This window comes from Miniopterus schreibersii (genome assembly GCF_964146895.1).
Source record: "Miniopterus schreibersii genome assembly, chromosome: 5".
Classification (NCBI taxonomy): domain Eukaryota; kingdom Metazoa; phylum Chordata; class Mammalia; order Chiroptera; family Miniopteridae; genus Miniopterus; species Miniopterus schreibersii.
This window is the reverse complement of record NC_138106.1, coordinates 3,815,429-3,840,058: the sequence shown is the minus strand read 5'-3', so window position 1 is coordinate 3,840,058 and position 24,630 is coordinate 3,815,429. Positions and strand designations below refer to the sequence as shown.

General features: G+C 45.4%; 1 protein-coding gene across 4 annotated transcripts in view; it reads left to right on the top strand.

Annotated features, from left to right (window-relative positions):
* Positions 1-24,630, top strand: part of TRAPPC10 (trafficking protein particle complex subunit 10) — a 68,815-nt gene that overhangs the window by 35,190 nt on the left and 8,995 nt on the right. For all 4 annotated transcript variants that reach the window (XM_081138244.1, XM_081138245.1, XM_081138247.1 and 1 more), the window contains 11 exons: positions 6,437-6,583; positions 7,203-7,317; positions 8,163-8,239; positions 9,019-9,110; positions 11,340-11,480; positions 11,800-11,912; positions 13,638-14,152; positions 14,670-14,811; positions 16,436-16,594; positions 17,292-17,521; positions 21,983-22,083. In XM_081138244.1, coding sequence (XP_080994370.1) covers positions 6,437-6,583; positions 7,203-7,317; positions 8,163-8,239; positions 9,019-9,110; positions 11,340-11,480; positions 11,800-11,912; positions 13,638-14,152; positions 14,670-14,811; positions 16,436-16,594; positions 17,292-17,521; positions 21,983-22,083 — 1,832 coding nt within the window. The remainder of the gene's footprint in view (positions 1-6,436; positions 6,584-7,202; positions 7,318-8,162; positions 8,240-9,018; positions 9,111-11,339; positions 11,481-11,799; positions 11,913-13,637; positions 14,153-14,669; positions 14,812-16,435; positions 16,595-17,291; positions 17,522-21,982; positions 22,084-24,630) is intronic.

The window sequence follows — 24,630 nt, the reverse complement described above, 5'->3', positions numbered from 1 at the left end:
TGCAACCGAGATACGTGCCCCTTGACCAGAATCAAACCTGAGACCCTTCATTTCACAGGCTGATGCTCTAACCACTGAGCCAAACCAGATAGGGCTCAAATTATTTTCTTGCCCTAGGCATCTAATCATGCAAATGAGAAAAAATAACATTTTCCACCTTGAAATGATTTTCTTTGGCTCCCTCTAACCAGTCTTGCTGTACAGAACTGGAGGGCTGTGAGGTAACCATTCACTAACAGGACAGGCTGTCTGTGCTCATGTGTGCCTAGAGTTTACCTGATTTAGAGACTTTTGTCTTAATAGTGCACTGGGAGGGGAATGGGGTGTGTATTAGAGTCCAGGCATGTCACACTTGGCCACTTGGCACTTCATGTTGGAGCAGCCCTAGAGGGTTGATTAGGCAGAGCTGTACGGCCTGGGGCAGGTGTGGGAAACCACAGAGGTGGTGCGGAGCCAGCCCCGTTAGTGCTGTGCCCAGCCTGTCACAAACTCAAGGATTTAAGAACCTTTATCAAATTCTTTTTCTTAACTTAGAAAGTTGACCAGTCATAGCGTGGCTGCAACCTGCAGAGAGGGGAGGAAGCATTGCCAGGCCACAGAACAGGTAGCCTGAGGGCTGGGCCTCTGGGGAGGGGCTGCTGGCCCTGGGGAGGGAGTGGGTAGTACAACCACTTCCTCCTTTGTGTCCTCCTGTCTCCTCCAGACATTCTGGAAGCTGGAAGGTGAGGGAGCCCATTGATATGTTACACACCACAGCGGGGGGGGGGGGGGGGGGGGGCAGTGTGGCAGGGGATCTCTAGTATAGAGCAGGAATGGTGTCATCCCGCACCAGTATCTTTGTCCTATCACGATCCCTTATCATTCCAGCTTGTTGACTTGTGGGTGGGCTGTGGAGGATGTGTGGTGTCCTGCTCATCCACTGCACCACAGCACACTCGCCTCTTGTCAGCTTTCCCAGTGCACAGCAGGCTCTGCTCATCTTGCTCGTAGTCTGAGTCCTTTGATGCCTCTGGACATTGTGGAAGTGAATGGAAAGAGGCCGGTTATTACCCTTTTGTGGGAAAAGAAACATGCAAATTGTACATGCAGATCGTAGGTCGTGTGGGCACCCCAGTTCCTCGGCAGTGTTTGTGTCAAGGTCAGTGCGTGGGCAGGTGTAGCTGGGATCTGGGTCCTCTCCTCTGGTGCGCAAATGCCCGAGGCCTTTCTAAATGCCACCTGCTGTTTTCTGCATGTCACGCTCACTGTGGTGGTTTATCCCTGCTCTTTTCTGGATGAAAAAATGGTTATTGTCATCGTGATCTCCGCCTGAGTGGATGCTGTCCCCACTTTTAAGCATGTTTGTTGCACTCTTTTGCACTTTTCTGGTTCTATGATGTTCTGCTTGTGAAGTGGACCAAAGCTGAACACTGACTGTGACGTGAGGACACCTCACCTGCTGTTTGCTCTCTCAATCTCTCTCCTTCCTAATGACCCAACTTCCTGTTTCCTGCTCTCACAACACACACAGGGACAATGGACCACATTCGTTGACGAGGAGCATGAGGGGTTCCACCACTTTGGAAAATTGTTTGGCACTGTCTGCTGAAGCTAAACATTCCCTGGTATAGATAGGAACACATACGTGTGTGTACCTGAAGGCACATGCAAAATGCTCATGGCAGCATTATTCATAAATGCTAGGAACTGGAAATAGCCCCAGTGTCCATCACGTGCAAGGGATGTAGCCCCTGTGGTATGTTCAGACCATGGAGGGCATCCAGTAGTGAAAGCTGGCGAACTTGTGGCGGGAGGGCATCACCAGTGTGACCTGGAGCTAAGGAGGGCAGACACAAGAACACATATTTGGTGCCTTGTATGGGAAGTTCAAGATTAACTAAAACAGACTGTCATGAGGGCTTGGCCAGCGAGGGCCTGTGAAGGGGATGGTGACCGGCAGGGAGCTTGAATGAGGGCTGCTGCAGCTGTGATCCCCGGGGCAGGTGGGCATGTTGGGGTTCACCTAGGACAGTTTTCCAGTATTTGGGTTACATAAAAACACAGGTTTAACAGAACAAGAATGAAAAGGGCACCTTTAATTTTAGGCTTTGAAGGTGGTGAAACAGCTCTTGTGGTTACTGATGATACTGGTGTTGGGAGAGGGGGCTTTAAAAAACTTAAGAACACAGATTAAGAAATTAGTTAACAAGTCTGATGTTCACCAAAGAGGTTATCTGAATGGCCCAGAGTCTGGAAGGGTGCTCAGCATCCTGCTTGTCAGGAACGTGAGTTGTCAGGGTCACTGAGCCGGCCACCCATCAGAATTGAGAGGACAGAGCCCAGAACTCTGCTGGTGGGTCGACCCTCTGAGTGGAGCAGGCTCGCTGTTTGTCGGGTTTGTGGGGGTGGGCGGCTCTCAAAGGAGCTTGGCTGCACCTGCAGACGTGTGATTCCTGGGAGGGACTCAGGTGGTTTCCTTGGCACTCCTGGCGTGCTTGTTGAGTGCATGCGTCCTGCACCGCTGCCACTCCTGGACTGGCTCCTTGAGGTGGACTTGCAATCATTTAAATAGGTTTAAACCGGTTCTAGTGGTTACTTGTTATCATGGCTCCAGAACAACCTCTGTTTTCCAAAGCTTATGGGACTTTGCAAAATTGTCAAACTCTACCACAGTGGATAAAGTAACATTTAAAAAAGATTGACAGTACCAAATTTTATTGAGGATACAGAAAATTGGAACTTGAGTATAATGTTGCAAGTGTAAATTGGTACAGCCGCTTTGGAAAGCTCGTTGGCAATGTCTGCTGAAGCCTAAACGTGCTGCCTTGTGACCCAGCAGTCCCATTCCCAGGTACCCAGGAAAAATGAGTCCAACCGGAAAGCAAGTATGGCAGCGTTCAGAGGAGCTTATGACCTAGTAGTAGGCTCTGACTATGGTAATTTCCTGGGAACAAAGTTGGTGCAGGTGTGTTCCTAGGCAGCATGGCTTACTCTCTGTCATGTGTGACTACTAGATTGTGTCTGGACTGGGAGACTATGGACACCTGACAGTGAGGCCATGCTCTGGGCTCCTCACTGCCCCGTGCAGCTGTTACAGGAGATAGGGCTCCATGGGCCATGATGCTTCCTGAGCAACCCATCGCCAGGCTTGCCTGCCTCCTTCTGTGTAGCTGAGCACAGGGGCAGGCCTTCTGGGTCTGAGAAGGCTCCCTCCCCCCAAGAGAGGGCAGCATTGCAAATAATTTTATCCATAGTAGCCAAACCCTGGAAGTGTAACCCAAACGCCTATCAGCAGGGGGATGGATGAAGAAGCCGGGGCATATCGGAGATAGGCCTGCGGCCCCGCAGTGAAGCACAGCACGCTGCTGATGGACTCTGCGAGGCTGAGCTGTGTGATACTGTGAGGAGTGAAAGATGCCATGTGCAGAAGAGCGCATGCTGTGCGACTTGGTTTATATGAAGCTCAACAGTCAGGCAGAGTCAGAGTAGAGGAGTGGGTATCGACTGGGAAGGGGGCTCGAGGGAACCTTCAGGTAATGGAAATGGCCTGTTTCTTGACTTGTGCAGTGACAGATGTATCCATTGAACTCTAAACTTAGGATCTGTGCCTTCTACATACCTTGCTGTATGCATTTTGTAACTTTTTTATAGTAATGGAAAAAGTATTACTACAATCATATTTTAAATAAGTAAGTTTCACTAGAATTTCCAAGTCTTAGGTGACCCATGACTGACGTTCTGGCTGCCGTGGAGCCCAGCTCCTCCAGGCCTCTGAAACAGATGGAGAAGAAACAGGCTTTCTGGTCACTTTGGGGTATTTAGTTGGGGTCTGGTTGAGAGATGGATGGATGCAAATGAGTAGCAATGTAAGGGATAAATGGCACCAAGAAGCAGCAGGTCACAGTGGCCTAAGATGCTGTGTGACATACCAGTTGTGTCCTGATGTCTTTCAGTGAAAAATTAAACTGCTGTGTCACAGGGAATGTAGGAAGCTGTGAAAGTCTCTAAAAATCGGGGCAATTAAAGCACTTCAGGAGCCAGTGCGTGCCCAAGATGCGGGAGGACAGGGGTGTGACTTCCCACAGGGCAGGACTGGCTGGAGGCTCAGGTGTCAGTTAGTGAAACTGACGCCCTGTCTGGACTGTGGGGCCCAGCCCCTCGAGCTGGCCATCTGTCAGCGAGCCGGCTTCCTGCTGGCTTTGACCTCCAGGTCGGAACTTGAGGCTTCGGCCGCGGCCACTGGGAAAGCTGCTGCTGACTGATGGTCTCATTTTTTACATGCTTTCTTCAGACTTACCAAGTGGTTGGTACTTGCTCGTTGCAGCAAATAATAAACCAAGAAAACATCTGTGCTGTAACCTTTCCACAAAGGTTCCCACAGTTCCCACCACGGTGTGTGTCTCTCAATTCTCCCTCCCCACAGATGTGCCCGGAGGTCCATTGCTCTATCTCTGCTGCTTTCACTCCTGTAGGCTTTGGAGAGTGACCAGCCAATGCCCAGAGGTGGAGGCACCTTAGTCCCAGAGACCAGCCGCCTGCCTCTGGCTGCTGGCACCAGCGACAACCAGTGCTCCCCTCTCAGAGCTCCCTGCTGTGACTCCTGGGTTTCCTCGGAGTCCCCCAAGTCATAAGACTCAGCCTAATGCACTGTGTAGAGCCCTACGTGGTCCGTGTCCTTCATCCTGCAGGGCAAATAACCAGCGTGTGCCTGAGGAGCAGTGGCCTGTGAGCAGAAGTCTCCAGAGGATTGCTACCTGTGTGGTGGTGTCGTGTGAGGCAAAAGGACCCAGATTGCTTGGCACCTTGGAACCAGGAGGCCCTGTGAGGCGAGGCGAGGCGCGAGGCGAGGCGAGGCCAAGCTGTTCAGAGCCCGCCCTGGTTTCATAGGGGCGGGAGGAACGTGCTCTGTCCAGGGTCCCAGAGCGGCATCCTTCGACCAGCTCCTCTGTGCACCCTGTGGTCCATCGTCTGGCGAGAAAGTTGTATCACTTTATAAAAATAGCTTCTAGTCATGTAATATTTTTTCTGTGCTGATTTTTCTTTACAAAGGTTCTAAGTAGTTCATCTCATTTTTCAGAGACTAAGCAATTTAGCTTTTATAGGAACATTTAATGGCACTCGGGTTCTCTGGCTCTTTCTGGTTGTTCCGGGTCCTTTTATTTGTGCTCAGGGCGTGCTGAGGGAGTCCTCCTTTCACAAGTTGGTTTCGTCCACCTTGTGCAGCCCTTCCCTCGTCGGCTGACTGAGAATTGCTTCCTAGGTCCCCCCAACCCCCGTCTTTTTAATCCTCACCTGAGGGTATGTTTTTTCATTGATTTTAGAGAGAGAGGAAGAGAGAGAGAGAGGCATCGATGTGAGAGAGAAACAATGATTGGTTGCCTCCAAGTACGCCCCCCCAGCTGGGGATCAAACCCGCAACCTAGGTATGTGCCCTGACCAGGAATTGAACCTGCAACCTTTTAGTGTAGGGGATGGTGCTCCAGCAACCGAGCACCCAGCCAGGGCTCGGTTTCCATTTGAAATGGTACCAGTGACCATCTCACCAGAACTGGGGCCCAGAATGTCATTACCACCGAGAAAACAGCACTGCCGACTGTGAGTGTTGAAACGCTATTGCTTGTGAGACACTTTCCAATTTCAGAGATGCCAAAATGTGAAAAGTACCTCTTACTCTTAGAGTTGCTCATAGGCAGTAGATGCGTTTGCACAAAGCACATTTGTTTCACTATTTTTAATGGAGCAACGCTAACGTGTGCCGAACAGGAGGCTAGTGTACTGAACTCTGGGCACCCACCACCAGCTGCAGCAGCCCCCTCCCAGAGTTTGGCCAGTTCCCTCTGTCATCTCTGTTCCTGACCACCTTCCCTGCATTATTTTTAGGCAAGTCCTAGATATCATACTTCGTTTGTGTGTACATTTTTCAGTGCGTATCTCTAAGCAACACATGCTCTTTTTTAGAAACATGATCACACCTAGAAAAATTAACAGTATTTCCTAAATGTCATCTAGTACCTATATAGCATTTGCATTTCTAGTATTGAATATGATCTTTCTGAAACGTGGCCCAGTGGCCGTCTGGTCTTAGCTTGCTTTCTTTGTAATGTGCCCGCCCTTCAACCCGAGGTTTGACTGGGTCGCAGACTTAGAGTAATGCTGACAATGGGCCTTCTTGTGGGCTGCTTCTCTTCATAAGCTTTCAGACTCTGTCAGTGAAATGGGTACCCCTGCCAAGTCACTCATCAGCACCCGAAATACAGACCCAAATCATGTGTTTGGACAGAAATGACTCCTTCCTTGTACGTGAGCCGATGTAATTACTATCATTGTCCCCATTTTCTTTTCTGTAGTTTGGCAGATGACAGCACCGTTAGACAGGGTAGCTACTTGAGGGGTAGACTAGATCGTATGGGTTTGCTTTCCCCAAGCACCACCTCACGCCTGCTCTTGTGCCCCCCAGGTCTCCGTCCCACCCGGTGCACTGGACTGCTGGGTATTTCTGAGTTGCCTGGAGGTGCTGCAGAGGATAGAAGGCTGCTGTGATCGGGCACAGATAGACTCGAACATTGCCCACACTGTGGGCTTATGGAGCTATGCCACAGAAAAGGTGACTCCCTGAGTGCAGGCATGGGCAGTGTGAGCTGTGCCTCTTGGGTGGACCCGAGTAAGCTGTTTGGAGAAGTGCTGTTCACGCAGCAGCTACACGACTGTTCTAGTTACTTTAGAGCATGTCTGGTAGCAGCCATGGACTGAGTGGTTCCTACTCGGATCACTTTATTCAGCACAGATTCAGCGCTTGCTGTGCTTGTGCCAAAGGTGTGGTTCTGTGCCAGCAATTGGGGGTGATGGTCTGTAAAGAAAGGTGAAGCGTGGAACGTGTAGAAATGCAGCGTGGTCCGTGTGTACGGCACGATGGCCTGCTGGAATGGGGTCGTGGGGGTGCAGGTTGAGTGGGGGACTTTGAAAGCCTGGGAGAGCATGAGTAGGTGCGTGGCGGAACCTGAGAATTACCAGCCTCAGAGCCACTCTGACAGTTACTGTGCTGAAGGTAGGAGTTTGAAATGACCCCAGTAAGATACATTTTTATATCTAGATAAGAAGTATTTAGATGGGAAAGGTAAATTTTTTCTAATATTTAGTTGGATTTTAATTTTTATATTTAAATTTTTAATTTCTCTGCTGACTCTTACAGCAAATTCATTGGAATTGTGGGCTTATCTCAACAGCTAAAGTCCTTGGGCTACCTGTGTGGACTTGTATCAGAAAAAGGACCTAACTCAGAAGACCTCAATAGGACAGTTGACCTCTTGGCAGGTTTGGGAGCTGAGCGACCTGAAACAGGTACTTTGTGAGATGCAGCTGTGCACATAGAACAATAGAAAGTAATAAAATTGTAACTTGGCACATGTAAGTCAAGTTCTAACAATAAATGCTCACCATTTGGTCAATAGCATTCATTATTAGCTGACCAGGTAGATGTAGGATATTTTACCTTTTAGTAGCATAAAACAATGTTAGAACACATTGAAGAATTTGTTGGAAGGTTTCTTAAAACTGTGTCTGTTTCTCATTGGCTTCCATGAGCTGATTATGACTTTTTACAGCCCACATGGCATTTAAATGCACCAGTCTCCCTATGAATTAACAGATGATCTAGTGCTCTAACGATACGGCCAGACAAGTCCTTTTCCTCAGTAAATTACCTCGAGGTAATAAAGCACTCTAAAAGGAGCATTACTAGTTCCTTTGGGTACAATTATAGTGATGAGTATGACTTAGCATAACTTGTTAAAGTCAGGAATACTTAAGGAACTGAAAGGACTCTTACTCAATTGAAAAAATTTGAATGGGAAAATGTATAATATTAATATTGCACTGTTTCCCCCAGAGACCACCTCCAATCATTTGGCAATAATTTAATTCATCGGAAGATTTGTAATACATACTTTTAAAAACTAATCTCAGGCAAAGATATAAGTATTATATAAAGGGTTTAGACTATTTCATGCATTTATTAATTGGACAAGAACATAGGTAATCATGCAGTTTCAGTCTGCATGGCTGTGTCTGTAGTTCCCACAGGTGTCAGACAAAGCCATCTCCCTGCAGCAGGTTAGGGGCAGTGTCAGCTCACCTGTCTGGGCATGAGGAAGATGAATAAGGACTCTCATTTCTTTCTGTTTAAGCCAACACAGCTCAGAGTCCGTATAAGAAACTCAAGGAAGCATTGTCATCAGTAGAAGCTTTTGAAAAGCACTACTTAGTAAGTATTTCATATGTTGTTCCCCGTCTCCCTGTGGCAGAAAACCCAGCTCTGGAAGACTGTTGGCTGCTGTGACCTTTTGAGTTGGGAATGAGCTGGTATTTGGGACCTCCTTCTTCTTGGCCTTCCCAGTTTCTTTGGTACCCTAGGGAGTTGCGGGTAAAACCTGAAATAGTTGGTGTTCATCAGTGTTTATTAACACTCACGGGGCCATACTTAGGTACAAACTCATCTTCAGATATTTATAATTTGTTCAAAATGGCATTGCTCATTCAGTAGAATAGAAATTGTAAGAGAGGACAGTGAATGGTTTTTCGTAGACAAAGGAATTACTTGGGCTTGAACAGAGCTATTGTGCTTGATATGAAAGGATTTAAATTTGGAACGTTAGAAAGCTGTGTAGGCAGAAGCTCGGTGAGTCAGCCGCGTACCTGAGTCATGGTTAACTCAAGCACTAGACGGCAGCCTCTGATGGTTGTCCCTGTTACCCAGAGTAAAGACAATGCTAGAAGTGTTACCATGTGCAGAAAGTACTTTGACAAGTTAAATGTTCTGTGCCTGCTGAGTTCATATTTCTTTTATTAAGCTTCGTAATTTTATGTTCAAGTTAAGGACTTTGTATAAATCACATTACATAAAAACTCAACACAAAAGTAAATGCAAAGTGAAAAATGCTTTAATTTAGTAAGTCTTTTGCTTCAGCTTTGGGTAACTAAGTGTGGGATTTGTCTAGCACAAAAGTTGAAGTGCAGCATTATATGGTTTTCACTTTTCCACAGGAACTGTCCCATGCTGCCATTGAAATGTATACAAGTATCGGGAGGATTCGATCCGCTAAACTTGTTGGAAAGGACTTGGCAGAGTTCTACATGTAATTGATTTTAACTTTTCTTTCCATTTCAAACATTTCACACGTGTAGTAAGAGATTTGTTATGTATAGAGTTAATGTGCAGTGTACATAAAGTTATAGAATAAAAATGTAGAATCTGTTAACCAGCTGTCATCATTTTTTCCAATTTCTTTTGAAAACCAGATGGAGAGATTTTCACCTTGTTACTCTTTATAGCTGATAGTGATCTTTGCATTTCTTTAATTTAAATTAACATAATGAACTTATATATAACGTATATGTAGGTACTGTATGTAATATATAGTATTATAATTACATTTGTTTAATTTACAGAAATATGAGGAAATAGTTAAGAATCTACATCCAGTAGCAACTAAGTTGGGGTATAGATTCTTAAATGTTTTGTTTTATAGCATTTTCTCTGGTTTGTGTTAAGTGCCCCTTAGGAGTTTAAAAGCTTGGAGGTCAGTGATGTAAAGTAACTGCATGTGTTCTGTCATGAGAGAAGGTGACCATGACTGGGTGGTGGTGTGTACAGATGCAGGGAACGTCTCCAGCTTGGAGTCAGATTTCACAGAACAGACCCAAAACAGCATATTTCTCATGTGTTTGATAAAATCAGCCTGCCATAGAAGAGAAACCCCAGCTGGCAGTGTCATTGCTATTTGAAAGCATTGGAAAGAAATATACATTTAAGGGGAAAGATATTTAAGTTTTTTCAAAAGAAATTTTGTTTGAAATGACATCTTGAAATCTGTAGTAGTTTCATTAGGTAAAACAGGAAGAATAACTTATTTTAACTGATTGAAGTGGCTATAAAAGGGATTCATAGATCATCTAAGTGAACTTCTAGTTGTCCAGCTGTGCTTGGAGCAGCTGGCCAGTCACACTGCTGATTAATGACAGTCAGGGCTGGCACTGGCTTCCTTGAGCCTCCATCTAGTGTATCTCAGGAGTAAGTTATTAGTGGAACAAAGGAGCCGTATCTGCATATGCTCTAAGTGGTAACCACCTGGACACTAGTCCATTCTGAAGCCAGGAGCTACAGTGGCTAATTGGACAGTTGGGTCCTGGTTTCAGCTTGGCCACAGACTAGCTGGGTGGCCTATAGAGCCTATAGACTCCCTCCCAGCTCTAGAATGTAAGGATCTTTGGCTAGAGATAGTAACTGAAGAAGTATTGAAGGTTTGGACCTCTTTAAAAAGGGGTGGGAAGGGAGAGGACCATAAAAGTGTAGAAAAACTAACACACATAATCTGATAGGTTGAAAAATTTTTGATTTGAGAATTTGAGAAATGTCATTGCTTTAAGAGTAGGGTAGTAGCCCGGCTGGGCGTGGCTCAGCGGTTGATCGTTGACCTGGGATCCAGGCAATTGGGGTTCGATTCCTGGTCAGGGCACATGCCCGGGTTGCGGGCTGCAGCGGATCGGTGACTCTCTCATCATTGATGTTTCTATCTCTCTCTATCCCTCTCCTTTCCTCTCTCTGAAATCAATAAAGATATATTAAAAAAAAAAAAAAAAGTAGGGTAATAAAAACGGATGTCTTCCCGAGTATGCCTACTTAGTGTTAGCCTTTGTCCCGTGAGTTCAGTGGTCGTAGCCCTTTGGGGAGGGCCAGAGGACCCATGTTGTCATGGAGGCTTTGGCAAGCTCTCCCTAATTGTGCTTTCAACTTTGTTTTATTCTGAACATCTTGAAGGTTTAAATTGGGAAGATCCTCTCTTGGGTGATAAGTGTTGCTATTTAAATTCTTCATAGTTTTCTGTAAGTCTTGGAAACCTGCTCAGTGCTCTTTGGCCAAGCTCTCCTCTTGGTTGGGCCATATAGCCTGCTTCTGTGTTTCCCTGTCTTCAGTCGGTGGGTGACACCAAGCCCTGATTTTGTAGCTTCCTCCCCAACTTGCTGTGTGCCTTCACCTTCTCTTATCCTTGGCGTTCTTATATGTCAGCTTAAAACAGTGAATGCTGCCCTCACTTCTCCTGAGATTCAGCTACAAAAGTTCTTCGACTAGTGTGTGATGCTGGGCACACTGTGGGGATTCTCTCCATGAGCCATTCTTCAGGCCCAGTAATGTACTCCTGGTCTGGCGCTCTTTCTCAGACCAGGCCCATGCTCAGAGAAGGACTGTCTAAGGGTACAGAGGTCATGGAGGGTTGTGAAGGGTGGAGGGCAAGTCAGGAAGATTATGTCTAAGTTTGTTTATTATCATGACCCATAATGAAAGCTTCTGTTTGTTGATTTACAAGGAGGAAAAAGTCTCCACAGAAGGCAGAGTCCTATCTTCAAGGAGCACTGAAGAATTACCTGGCTGAGGGCTGGGCGCTACCTATCACACACACAAGGAAGCAGCTGGCCGAATGTCAGAAGCACCTTGGACAAATTGAGAAGTATCCTTTAAGTGTAGCATTTTCATGAAATAGGAAAATTGTTTTTTGTTTAAACAGCAGCAATGCCCACAATTGAGTGTTTAATAAACAACTAATAATTAGGAGAGAAAAAGCAAACCTGTACATAGGTACCATGTGGAATATGAGTTAAATGCCTAGTCCTCATATTTGGTCTCTTTGAGTTCCTAATAGTTAAAAAAGAGAAAAGAGACTACCTATTAGACTGCACTTTGAATGCCCTGGGGCCTGGAGAAGCCGTTTGCACACGGCACCCCTGGTGTAATATCCTTTCCACAGGCCCCTTGACTCGCCACTCCAGCTACCTTCAGACCAGTAGCCTTTTAGCCAGTGATCATCACTTAACTGAAGAGGAGCGGAAATACTTCTGCCAAGAGATACTCAACTTTGCCAGCGGACGGGCAGATAGCCCAGGTAAGACCAATTGTTAAAACTTGTTATTGTGAAAATTTTCAACTGTTACAGAAAAGTAAAAAGAATATGCAATGTATAACATACACTAACCACCTAGATTTGATAGCTAGTAACATTTTGCTGTGTAGCCAGCATGTATCTAAATCTTTCTTTTTACTTTTTGCTGAACTTCAAAGCAACCTCAGATCAAATGCAACGCTTTACCCTGTACTTGGAACACTTCACCCTGAGACAGTGGAGCATGCATCTTCCAGGACAAGGGCAGCCCCCCAGTCATGTCCAAGTAGACAGGGTTCATTCTAACTCCTCGGTACTCAGTAGCACAGCTTCAAATCTCCTCATGGTTTTTATGCATTATTTTTAGTCAAGTCTAATCAGGGATCATATATTACATTTGATTTATAGCTGAATTCTCTTTTAACTTAGAATAGTTTTTCTCATCTCTTTTTCTTTTTTTCAAGACACCAAAATTTTTTAACATAACAGCTGTACTGAAATAGAATTTACATACCATATAATTCACTTATTTGCAGTATACAGTTCAACAGCTTTTAGTATATTCGCAGATATGTGCAGCCATCACCACAATCCACTTTCTATCTCTGTAGATACCTATTCTGGATATTTCATGTGAATGGAATCATGCAATATGTGCTTTTTGGTGACCAGCTTATTTCATTCAGCATCATGTTTTCACTGTTCATCCATGTTGTAGTGTGCCAATGTTTCCTTTTTTTTATGGCTGAATACTATTCCATCCTATGGATGGACCACTTTGTGTGTATTCTTTCATCAGTGGTGTGTAAGACACTGACTTTTTACAGACATTGAGCCAGTTGTTTCATAGACTGACTTCTGGAATTGGTTTCGTGTTTCCTCATGGGAACGCCCAACAGGAAGGTTGATCTGAAAAGCTTACATTCAAGCTAAAGGTTTTGGCAAATATATTTTATAGATACTGCTGTGTCATAAGATTAAATTTATTGTAACACTTAGGTCCTGGAGTTTTGTTTGTCAAGGAGAGTACTTAGTGCCCTGGTGGGCGTGGCTCAGTTGGTTGAGTGTCATCCCAGGCACCGAGAGGTCACCAGTTTGATTCCCGGTCAGGCATGAGCCTGGGTTGCAGCTCGACCCCCAGGGGCCACCCGGAGGCAGCTGATCGGTGTCTCTTTCTCCTTCTCCCTTCCTCTCTGTCTAAAGCCAATAAAAACATATTTTTAAAAAATGTCTTGCCCGGGCGGGCGTGGCTTAGCGGTTGAGTGTCAACGATCGGGGTTCGATTCCCGGTCAGGGCACATGCCCAGGTTGTGGCCTCGATCAATGACTCTCTCATCATTGATATTTCTATCTCTCTCTCCCTCTCCTTTCCTCTCTCTGAAATCAATAAAGATATATTTAAAAAAAAAAAAAAAGTCTTGAAATTGAGGAATTGACCTGTATTTTTCTTCAGTTTATCAAAACAGAACTTAGAAACCATAGAGGCTTTATGATTTCCAGGAGTTATCTAGTCATGTGTTTAGGTTTTGCTTTTGACAAAGTAGCTCTTTGGTGTGTGAAGATGGTATGAGGTTGGGTAGTTTTAATCTGTCTCATTTGAACTTCACTGCTTCTTGCTTCTCATGTTGAGCATATTCCAGCTTGCCCAATGGTAACCAAGGTCCTGCTGCCTCTGCATCTTCTACAAGTGTGACTTGGGAAGAAAAATATGGTGATATGTATTTGCAGGTCACAAAGTCGTACTCCCTATGCATTCTTTTGCACACCTGAGAGATCTCCGTTTTACCCCCTCCAATGCCGTGGTACACGTGGGCGGTGTTTTGTCCGTGGAGATAACTGTGTGCAGTCAGATGCCCGTCCCTGTCCACATGGAGCAGTTCGCCATCAGTGTCCACTTCAGCATCGAGAAAAACAGCTATCGGAAGACTGCTGAGTGGCTTACCAAGCACAAGACGTCCAATGGGATTATTTACTTTCCGATGGAGACCTCGCTTTTCCCCGTGTCCCAAAACAGTTTACCAGCTCTGGAGTTGTATGAGATGTTTGAGAGAAGCCCTTCCGATAACTCCTTGAACACCACAGGGATTATATGCAAAAATGTTCACATGCTCCTGAGAAGGCAGGAGAGCAGCGCTTCTTTGGACACGCCCTTGGGGGTGGCTCTAGAGGATGGGGCCCATGTCCTGAAGTGTGGCGGTGTGACTCTGGAACCTGGGGCCAATACCATAACCTTCAGGACGCAGGTATGTATTGAGATGGGGAGTTGACCTCAACAGTGGTCAGCAGGGGGTGCTGGCTTCCGAGAACTGTCTGAAGTGTGATGAGCCTCAAGTGGAGGCCTCTGTCCTTTTAACCCCGTATTGTTTTTACCCTTAAAGAAAAACAGACTGACAGTGAAAGTTTATACTTCTACAGTTTTAAGGCAGTTGATAAAATTTGAATGAAGCTCATATCATAGCACAATTATTTATGTTCTCACTGGATTTAGGGTTTTTTTGCCTTTGTATTAAAATACACTCTCACTTGTTAAAATGAGATTTCAAAGAAGGTGGCATCCGTCATGTTAAACTTCAGAAAGACATCAGTCGAGGCAGTCTTAGAGTCCTTTGAACAGCCTGCATGTCGACGTGTGAGCACAGAGCAGTGGGACAAAGAGGGTGAGAAAGACGGTCATTCCAGACATCGTGGCACAGCCTGCTCTTAGGGTGCTCACAGTTGCGAGAGTGGGCACCGACTTTCCAATGCTTGGTTTGACCCTAGGCCAAGGAGCCTGGAACGTACACGCTGCGACAGCTGTGTGCCTCGGCGGGCCCCGTGTGCTTCGTCGTCCCGCACCTCTCCCCGCGGGCGTGCTACGATGTGTACTCCCAGGAGCCGCAGTTGTGCGTGGAGCCGCTGGCTGGTGAGTGGGCTACACAAGCTGGGACCATGGTGTCTGGTTTGCACTTAAATCCTTTACAGAGGAGTCGCATGAAAGCAGGATTTTCTGCACCACCACACTTCTGTACACTGTAGCTGGATCCTGTTAGAGGCATTTGGGTAGGAACCAGCTGACTATGACTCTTCTGTTCATTGAACACTCACTTTTCTGTAATTACTAACTTTAATCTTTAATGAGCATGGCGTATCCAGACATAAGAAAAATAAGAGAAAATTAGCAATCAGTTAATGTCTAATGCAGAGAATTTAATAAGTAAGTATACTTTCTTGCTTAGAGTGTCATTTCAAAGGCTTAGTGCTGGATTTTGTTATATTCTATACTCTGATCAGAAGTCCTTTCCTTTGAAAGTGTTGATTACCTTTGATCCCCTATCGAAGTATTTGAGAAAGTCAAAGCTGCTGTCCTTTTTGTTCAGGCCTAAAAGTAGAAGGGATTGGTGTAAACAAATGATTTAAAACCACACACCACTTAATTAAAACAGTAATGAGTGAATGTCTCAATTGTTCAGGCCAAAACAATGTATTTATTGGCTTGTTTCTTCCATTTGAAAAAACCAAAGAAAGCACTTTTTCTACTTCATCTCCCCACACTTTCTATTTTTCTGCCTTTAAACTTCTCTGAGCAGCTCTTTCGGTGCAGTGGGCAGCTCATCAGTTTCATAAACTTCTCCCATGGCCATCAGGAAAGGCCCTCAGATGCTGAACACAGCAGCCTCTCAGATGATTCTACAGTCAGAGAACCTATTGTGAAAGGGCTAAGCTTTGTTGCTGGTGGGGCCTAGGAAGTGCCCAGGGATACCAGCCGGCTGTGCTCATGCCTCCATGCTGCAGCCCCTCACTCCCTCTCTTGCCCCATGCCTTCCCATCCCTCTGTCTTACCTGCTAGTTGTTCCACTTATTTATGCATGCATTGGTTATTTCATTGTTTAAAAAATGTTTTCATTGATTTCAGAGGGAGGAAGGAGAGGGAGAGAGAGAAACATCAATGAGGAGAGTCATTGATTGGCTGCCTCCTGCATGCCCCCTACTGGGGATCAAACCTGCAACCAGGGCATGTGCCCTGACTGGGAATCCTACTGTGACCTCCTGGTTCATAGGCTGACGCTCAACCACTGAGCTGTCCCGGCTGGGCCATTGGTTTATTCTTGTATGTGCCCTGACCAGAGATCGAACCCTCAACCTTGGTGTATTGAAAAGACTCTCTAACCTGGGCTACCTGGACAGGGCTCATCAGTGTGTTCTTTAGTGTCATTTCTGATTCTCTATTACTAACTTATTGGCAGGTAAAATTTGAGCCCCTCATAGACATGGTTGCCACCGTGATCCCTAACTCTAAACCAAGGTGGTGATGAGACCCCTCAGGCTCACAGATTCTCTTATTTCTAGCAAGGGCCCCTCAACCCTGCAGTCCATGTAATTGAGATAAAAAAGTGAGGGTGGAGGGGTGGGAACAGTGAATTTGAGGAGTATCTACAGTGAACAGATGTTTTCTAGTAGAAGAAATAGTGTTTTTTTAGCCTTATACTAGCTCTTCCATTGGTATTTTTGGTTGAGGGTGATGCTAATTGCAGTCTTTTCCCCTTTAGATAGCCTTTTGGCTGGCATTCCTCAGAAGGTCAAGTTCACTGTTACTACTGGCCATTATACAGTAAAGAATGGGGACAGCCTCCAGCTCAGCAACGTGGAAGCCATGCTCATCCTGTGCCATGCAGAGAACAGAGCAGTGATCTATTCCAACACGAGAGGTAAGGCGGCAGTCACCTAGCAAAGGTGCCTCTCAGTGTGGTCACACCCGTGAGGATGTGAAGAACTGTCATCCCTTTCTCCTCAGTTAGCATCTGAGGCCTGCTTCTGTCTATGACTCTTTAGTGGCTGCTTCCTGCCTGTGGGTGGGCGGTGACCCTGCCCCTGGGCCCATGCTTGATAGAGACACCCTGCGGGCCTCCAACCTCCTCAACCCTCCCCACTTCCCTCACCAAAGAGCAAAAGTAAGTCAGCCTTTTTAGGCACTGATTGGAAGCCCTAAAACAGTCCTGTCTTCCCCGATCCTCAGCCGTGAGGTGTGGAGGGAAGGATACTGCTCCCTTTCTGGGGGGGAGTCTGGCAGTGTGACAGAGTGGGCGCGTGTTGTGCAGGGACACACACAGTACTTGGTGGGTCACGTAAGAAGTGCCCCTTTTCTGTATTCAGACTGAGCACAATGACAGTTCTCTGGCCTGACCAGCTGGCTTTTGCACAATGTTACTCTGTCTTAGGGGGTTTTGTTCCCAGTTTTCCTGCCTCTTCAGTCCCACCTTCATCCTTTCTAGACACATGCTTCTGTGTGCATAGGAGCAGCAGGAGTGGGCTGGAACCTCACAGTTAGGCCACCACCTGCTAGAAGAAAAGGGTACAAGGAGACAGAAGGAATGTGTGTGAAGTGACTTTTTCTCTCTTTCCTAGAAAAGGCTTCTGATGCGTCACTCCGGGTTCAGTCGTCTGACAAGGTCACAAGCATCAGTCTGCCCGCAGCACCTGCATACCACATGATTGAATTTGAACTGGAAGTTCTGTCTCTACCTTCAGCTCCAGCCACTGGAGGGGAGAGCAGCATGCTGGGGGTGACGGAGGCCCAGAGGAAGCCTAAGGATATACAGAAAGCTGGCCACTGCATGGCCACCACGGACCACAAAGTAAGGAGGGTCTGGACCTGCTCACACCGTGGTGGCAGCCTCTGCATCTCCTGCTTGTGCTGAAAGACAGTACATGAGAGATGACTTCTGTTCAAAGGGCCGATTGCCAGCTCCTGATACCACGAGCTCTTGTTGGGTTTAGCACTTATATCTGTGAATTACCCCTTCTTTGATAAGGGGTACATCTTGGAAAGACAAAGACAAACAGGCTCTAACTTTTCTATCCCAACTCAAGAGGGAAGGACAGTTTATTATGAAAGATAGTGTTTGCTTAGAGGAGGTAACTTTGGGTCCATAGTGATTTGTCCTAGTGATTAGGCTAGAGGGAGTTCTGTGTGTTGGTGTGCTTCAGTTTCCATCTACTGAAAGGTCACATCAGACTTAGCAAGAGAAATCTCACTTTCGTGCTGGTATTTATTGACAGTTATTTGAGCGATCCAGGACTTTGGTCCCATATCCACAGTCCATCAGCTCATAGAATGTGTTGCTAGCATTATGCTTGCTCCAGGTGTGTCAGTGTCTTGTAGCACAGATGCCTACCGGTTCTGAGGGTTTCTGACCAGCCCAGGTGCTGAAGTGCATTCTTGTGTTTCCATAGGTCTGTATATATTTGCATACTTTTGGAAGCTGCTGCCTGAGGGACTGGCTTCTAGTCAGCCTTAATCTGCGTGGTGAGATCCTCCTCTGGGGCACTGATAGTTCTTGGCACCCAGTCACTGGGAGGTATTAAAAATAAAATAGGCTGCTTGGACAAGCACAAAGGTTTGAGAAATAACCAAGAACTAGTGCAGGGTTGGTCAATAGGGTTCACTTCCTACACAAAGCCATTCCTTCCAGATGGGAGAGGTGGCTGTTTCATCTACTACATAGAAACCAACACAGAGGGTCAAGGAAAATGAAGAAACATAGGAATATATTCCAAATGAAAAGACAAAAGAAGACCTCAGGCAAAAAACGTTAGTGAAAGGAAGTTAGGTAATTTACCCCTGATAAGTAATTCACCTGATGTTTCTAAAGATGCTCACCAAAGTAGAGAAAATAGATGAAATGAACACAGTAAGACCTTCAACAAAGAGATGGGAAATGTAAGAAAGTACCAAGTGGAAATCACAGAGCTGAAGAATCAATAACTGGCCTGAAAAAATCCACTAGAGGGGCCAGTGGCAGACTAGATGAAGCAGAAGAGGGGTTCTGGCAGCTGAAGACCAGGTAGTGGAACTCACCCTATCAGAGCAGCAAAAAGAAGAAAAGACAGAAAGCAAAGGTAGCTTAAAGGGATTTATGGGATAGCCCAAACAGACTAGCATTCACATCATAGAGCTCCCAGAAGGGGAAGGGGGAGAGTGAGAGGAGTGGAAATCTTATTTGAAGAAATACTGGCTGAAAAGTTCCCTAACCTGGAAAAGAGACACCCAGATCCAGGAAGCCTGAAGAGTTCTAAATAAAATGAAGAGATCCAAATTAACACACATTATAATTAAAATTTCAAAAGTTAAAGGCAAGGAGAGAATCTTAAAATCAGCAAGAGAAAATCAACTTGTTATGTACAAGGAAATCCCCATAGTATTGTAATAAAAGCAGACACATAGGTTATTGGAAAAGAGTAGAGAACCTAGAAATAAATCCATACTTACATGGTCAATTAACTTATGACAAATCATTCAAGAACATACAGTGGGAAAGGATGTGTCTTCAGTAAGTGTTGTTGGGAAAACCAGGACAGTCACATACAGAGAAATGAAACTGGGCCACTATCTAACATACAAAAAATAGCTCAAAATGGATTTGAACATAAAACCTGAATCCATAAAACTCCTAGAAGAAAACAGTCAGTAAGCTCCTTGACATAGGTCTTGGTGATGATTTTTTTAATCTAATTTTTTGAAAAGCAACCAAACTAAAAATGAACAAGTGGAACTACATCAAACTAAAAGGCTTTTGCACAGCAAAGGAAACCATCGGCAAAATGAAAAGGCAACCTACTGAGTGGGAGAAAACGTTTGCAAATTACATCTGAAAAAGAGGTTAATATCCAAAATATGTGAAGAACTTAGACAAATTAATAGCAAAACAAACAATCCAATTGAAGAATGGACAGATATGAATAGACATTTTTTTCAAAGAAGACATACAGGTGGCCAACAGATGCATGAAAAGATGCTCAACATCAGTAATCATCAGGGAAATGCAGTCAAAACTTCAATGAGATACCACCTCACACCTGACACAATGGCTGTTTTCAAAAATACAGAAATAAGTGTTGTTGTTGAGGATGTGGAGGAAAAGGAACCCTTGTGCACCATTCATGGGGTTGTAAATTGGTGCAGCCTCTATGGAGGTTCCTCAAGAAATTAGAACTACCGCGCTGGCCAGTATGGCTCAGTTGGTTGGGTGTTGTCCCGTGCACTGAAAGGCTCCCAGTTAGATTCCCAGTCAGGGCACATGCCCAGGTTGCCAGCTTGATCCCCTGTAGGAGGTGTGCAGGAAGCAGCCGGTTGATGTTTTGCTCTCACATCAATGTTCCTCCCTCCCTCTCTTCCTTTCCCTCTAAAAATCAATAAAAAAAAAATTCTTTTAAATAAATAAAATAGCTCTAGCCGACTTTCTCAGTGGTTAGAGTGTCCGCCCGTGGACTGAAGGGTCCCGAGTTTGATTCCAGCCGAGGTTGCAGACTCCATCCCCTCCATTGGTCAGGGCACGTGAGGGAGGGAACCAGTGGATGTGTGTCTCTTACATCTGTGTTTCTCTCTCTCCCCCTTCCACACACTCTGGAAAGCAATGGAAAAAATATCCTCAGGTGACAATAAATAAATAAATTAATTAATTAAAACTAGGACTACCATATGTTCTAGCAGTACCACTTCTGGATATTTGAAGAAAACCAAAACACTAATTTGAAAAGATATATGCACTCCATGTTTAGCCAAGATATGAAAGTAACCTAAGTGTCCATATGTGGACAAATAAAGAAGTGACACACGCACATGCATAGTGGAATATTATTCAGCCATTGAAAGGAATGAAATTCTGCTATTTGCAGCAACATGGGTGGATCTTGATGGTATTATGCTAAGTGAAATAAGTTGGGGAGAGAAAGGCAAATACTGGATCATCTCTCTCAAATGTGGAATCTAAAAAAACAAACGAACAAAAATACCCTGTAGATAACTGAGAACAGATTGGTGGTTGCGGGTGGAAGAAATGGGTGAACTGTTTTTTGCTTTTTGTTTCAGATTAAATGACCAAGTTTTAGAAGTGTGTGTGTATAAAAGGCTAAGAGATGCAGTCATTTCAAAGAGATTATGGCATAGAATATCAGACCAGTCAGCACCTAAAGAATAATCGTTTTTGCCCGGCCATGTGGCTTAGTGGTTGAGCATTGACCTATGATCCAGGAGATCTTGGTTCCATTCCCTGTTGGGCGGGGCACGTGCCCAGGCTGCGGGCTTGGTCGCCAGCAAGGGGGGCCAGCAGGAGGCAGCAAATCGATGACTTTCATTGATGTTTCTGTCTCTCCCTCTCCCATCCTCTCTCAAATCAATAAAAATATATTAAAAAAAAAAAGAATAATGTTTTTGCCTGGCCTGGTATGGCTCAGCGGTTGAGCATTGACTGTTGATGCAGGAGGTGGCTGTTTGATTCCTGGTCAGGGCATATGCCTGTATTGTGGGCTCAATCCTGAGCAGGGGGCATGCAGAAGGCAACCGATCAATGACTCTCATCATTGATGTTTCTCTCTCTGAAATCAATAAAAATGTATTTTTTTAAAAAAGAATGTTTTCATTTTTCAGCCCTTGAAGTTTTTCCCTCACCTGATACAGAGTTCAGGAGACAACGATGGTGTTTATTTCGATTAAGAGCCTATAGAAATGCTGAATAAGTTTCGATACTCAGTGTACTTGGCTGTTTCATGGGGGAAATTAATGGAAGCCTGAGGCCTGGCATCTGCCCTTACAGGAATTAATAGCTTTGTCCACACGGCCCTCAAATTGATGGATTTTCAGTTATGCATTCAGCGTCACGTGGATTACGTGTTTGGATAATTCACTTAATTGTGTAATAGTTAATGACTGATTAGTGTCATCTGGACATCAGTGATTGAAAACACTTTGTCATAACCTCCTGCACAGTAAAAAATACGTTTGGCATCGTGGCCACACGTGCGAGGATAGCGAGGAGGGGTTTGTGCTGCTTGCTGTGTCTCTGCTCCCCAGCCGTTGGGACCCGTCTGGTGACTCCTGGGTGTTCTGCCAGTCTACGTCCATTTTTCTCGACTGTGTATGTAACTTTGTGTCTCTCCTATGTTTGTACATATGTTTAGTGGGGTTTTTCTTCTGATTAAGGAATTGTAAAGCCATCAAGTGTGTGGGGAATTGGCAGCCACCACATAGGTGGATGGATGGTGGTGGTGGCTCTGCTGTTGGTGAGTATTCTGAATGGTGGCCCTCTTTTTCCCCTCAGGTGTCCATCGAGTGCCCGTGGTCCATCTACTCCACCGTCATTGCACTGACTTTCAGAGTGCCCTTCAGGACCACACATGCTGTGCTGTCAGCCGGGACACGGTAAGGGAGGCCCTGCTCCTGTCCCAGGCTCTTTGGCACAGAGACTCTTGCTGTTCAGAGCTTGGTCTTGGTGACCTTGAGCATGTCTTACATAACCATGATGCCATTGGCCACTACAGTACCCAGTCTGTACTTAGATTTCCCTGGCTGCCTCAGAAGTGCCTCTGCACAGCTGGTTTGTGGGATGTGCGATCCAGCCAAGTCCCGTGTGGTTATTAGATCCCTTTTTATCTCTCCTACCCTTGTTCTTCATGCCCATGACCCACTGAAAAACATGGGTCAGTTGTCCTCTGGAAGGTTTGCCATTCTGCGTGGCCTGGTTACTTCCCCGTGGGTTTGTTAACCTAGTTCCCCAGGAACCGCTAGTTTCTTCTAGAGCAGGCCTTTCAACCTCAGCACTGCTGACACCATGGGTCAGATAATCCTTTGCTCTGGGGCTGTCCTGCTCACCGTAAGGTGTTAGCAGCTCACCCACTTTATGCCAGTGGCACCTCCCTACCCTACCCACCCCCTGTGTGATAACCAAAGATGTCTGGATGTTGCCTGATGTCCCCTGGCAGAAGTGGAGGGGATGGGCTGCTGCCAGTTGAGAACCACTGCACTGGAGGCTTGATCAGATTCAGTCAGCGTTTGGGAAGGCTGGGGTCTCAGAGGGGTGTCCTATGCTTCATGACACTGCATCAGGAGGTGCCGTGTCCGCTTGTCACCATAAATGATGGTGCTCACATCGACACTGGGCGTGGGTGAGCCTAACTGCTCATTGTATCACCCTCTTCTGCTTCATTGATTATTTAGGGAATTTGGAAACAAAAATGTCAGAACCATATTTTGAGTGGAACATTATTCTAACAGCTTTTTTTCCCTTTAAATTACAATGAGGGAAGTTTAGGTATTAATGGTTCAAATACCATTTGGTACTCTAGTGAACATGGGGCTCTTAGCGGGGCAGAGCTTGCAGGCCATGGCCTGCTGCCTGCTGCCTCCTCCCCCTTCAATGCCCACTGCGCCCTGCACGCTGGGGGCCTGAGGGCAGGTGCCGCCCAGACGTTGTGCACTGGACCAAATCTGCTCTTGGTGGGTCAATTCACAGAGAAACATGAATGGATAGCAACAGAAAAGGAAATTGGAACAGTGGGAATCAGCAATTTTGCACAGGAAGCTTTGGGAGATGCTATCTACTGTAACCTGCCTGAAATTGACACAAAATCGGACAAACAGGATGAGTCTGGTGCTTTGGCAGGTGTGAAAGCTGTGCGTGAACTCTCTCCTCCTCTGTCAGGAGTAGTAACTGAAATTAATGACGCTCCTGCAGAAACTCCAGGGCTTGCCAACAACCCCTGTCCTGAAGATGGCTGGCTGGTCACGATGACACTGAGTGACTCTGCAGAGCTAGAGAGCTAATGAGTGGAGGAGCACGAGAAACCCATAAATCTGCTGGGAGTGAAGATGAGCCCCCTAAATAAAGCAGCATGAAACAACTTCGTCTAGCATGGTTGTCTTACGTTAGTGGTGGTCAGATTTAGTGTAAAAATGGGCAAAGAAACCACAACAATGCCACTGGAAGAAAATACCCCTTAACTTTCTAATGCTGGCAGATAAAACACAACATGCATCTTTCTGACAGCAGCCTATGATTTTCAGGCTGGGCTACAGTTGTATCAGAATTCCTGAAATTTTCTGTGGTAAAACCTAGTTGTAAAAATTATGCAATTCAAGGATAACATTGTTATCTTAAGTCTTATATAATACTGTAACTTGCTTCCATTCATCTCTGCATTTGGGTCAAAATACTTAACTATCCTTCCACTGGAAATAACTGGCAGTGGAGAAAAGTTTTTGTTAGTTGTTACAGTGTCAGATGACGAACAATACTATCTTAATTTTGCAATATACTGTGTTTCCTGATGCTATTTTTATACAGTGAAGCAGCAGCCTTGCAGGAAAACAAGAAAGTTAATAAAACATGCAACTTCTTCATTAAAAAAAAAAAAAATCAATAGTTTTAAACAGAACCTGAGTTGCCTTAAAAACCAGCTTTTCAAAATTCCTTTTTATATGTAACAGAAACTAAAGTGAATCCTGTACAGTGGTACCTCGGTTTCAAATGTGATCCGTTCTGGAAGACCGAGTTCTGAAACATCTGAAATCCGAGGGATCCACAGCCAACAGCTGGGCCTCAGGATCTTGCCCGCAGCGGGAGCCGGGTGGCATGTTCGCCTTCTGAGGGGTGTTCGGAAACCGGAGCATTTACTTCCGGGTTTACAGCGTTTGGAACCCGAAATGGTCGTCAACGGAGACGTATGGAAACCGAGGTGCCACTGTACTTGGATTCTCAGGGAATAACCGTTCCCTGTGATCACTGCTCTTTCCTGTATAACTCATCATGACCCATTGCATGGTTGGGGAACGCAGCTAGAACTGTGCAGGAATGCTCTATCAGAATCAGTGCTCTGATCCATTTTTCCTCAGAAATAGCTCACTTAGAAGGATTCATGTTTTTCGCCCTTTTACATGTGAAATCAAAAGTAGGAATGTGCAACAACTAGT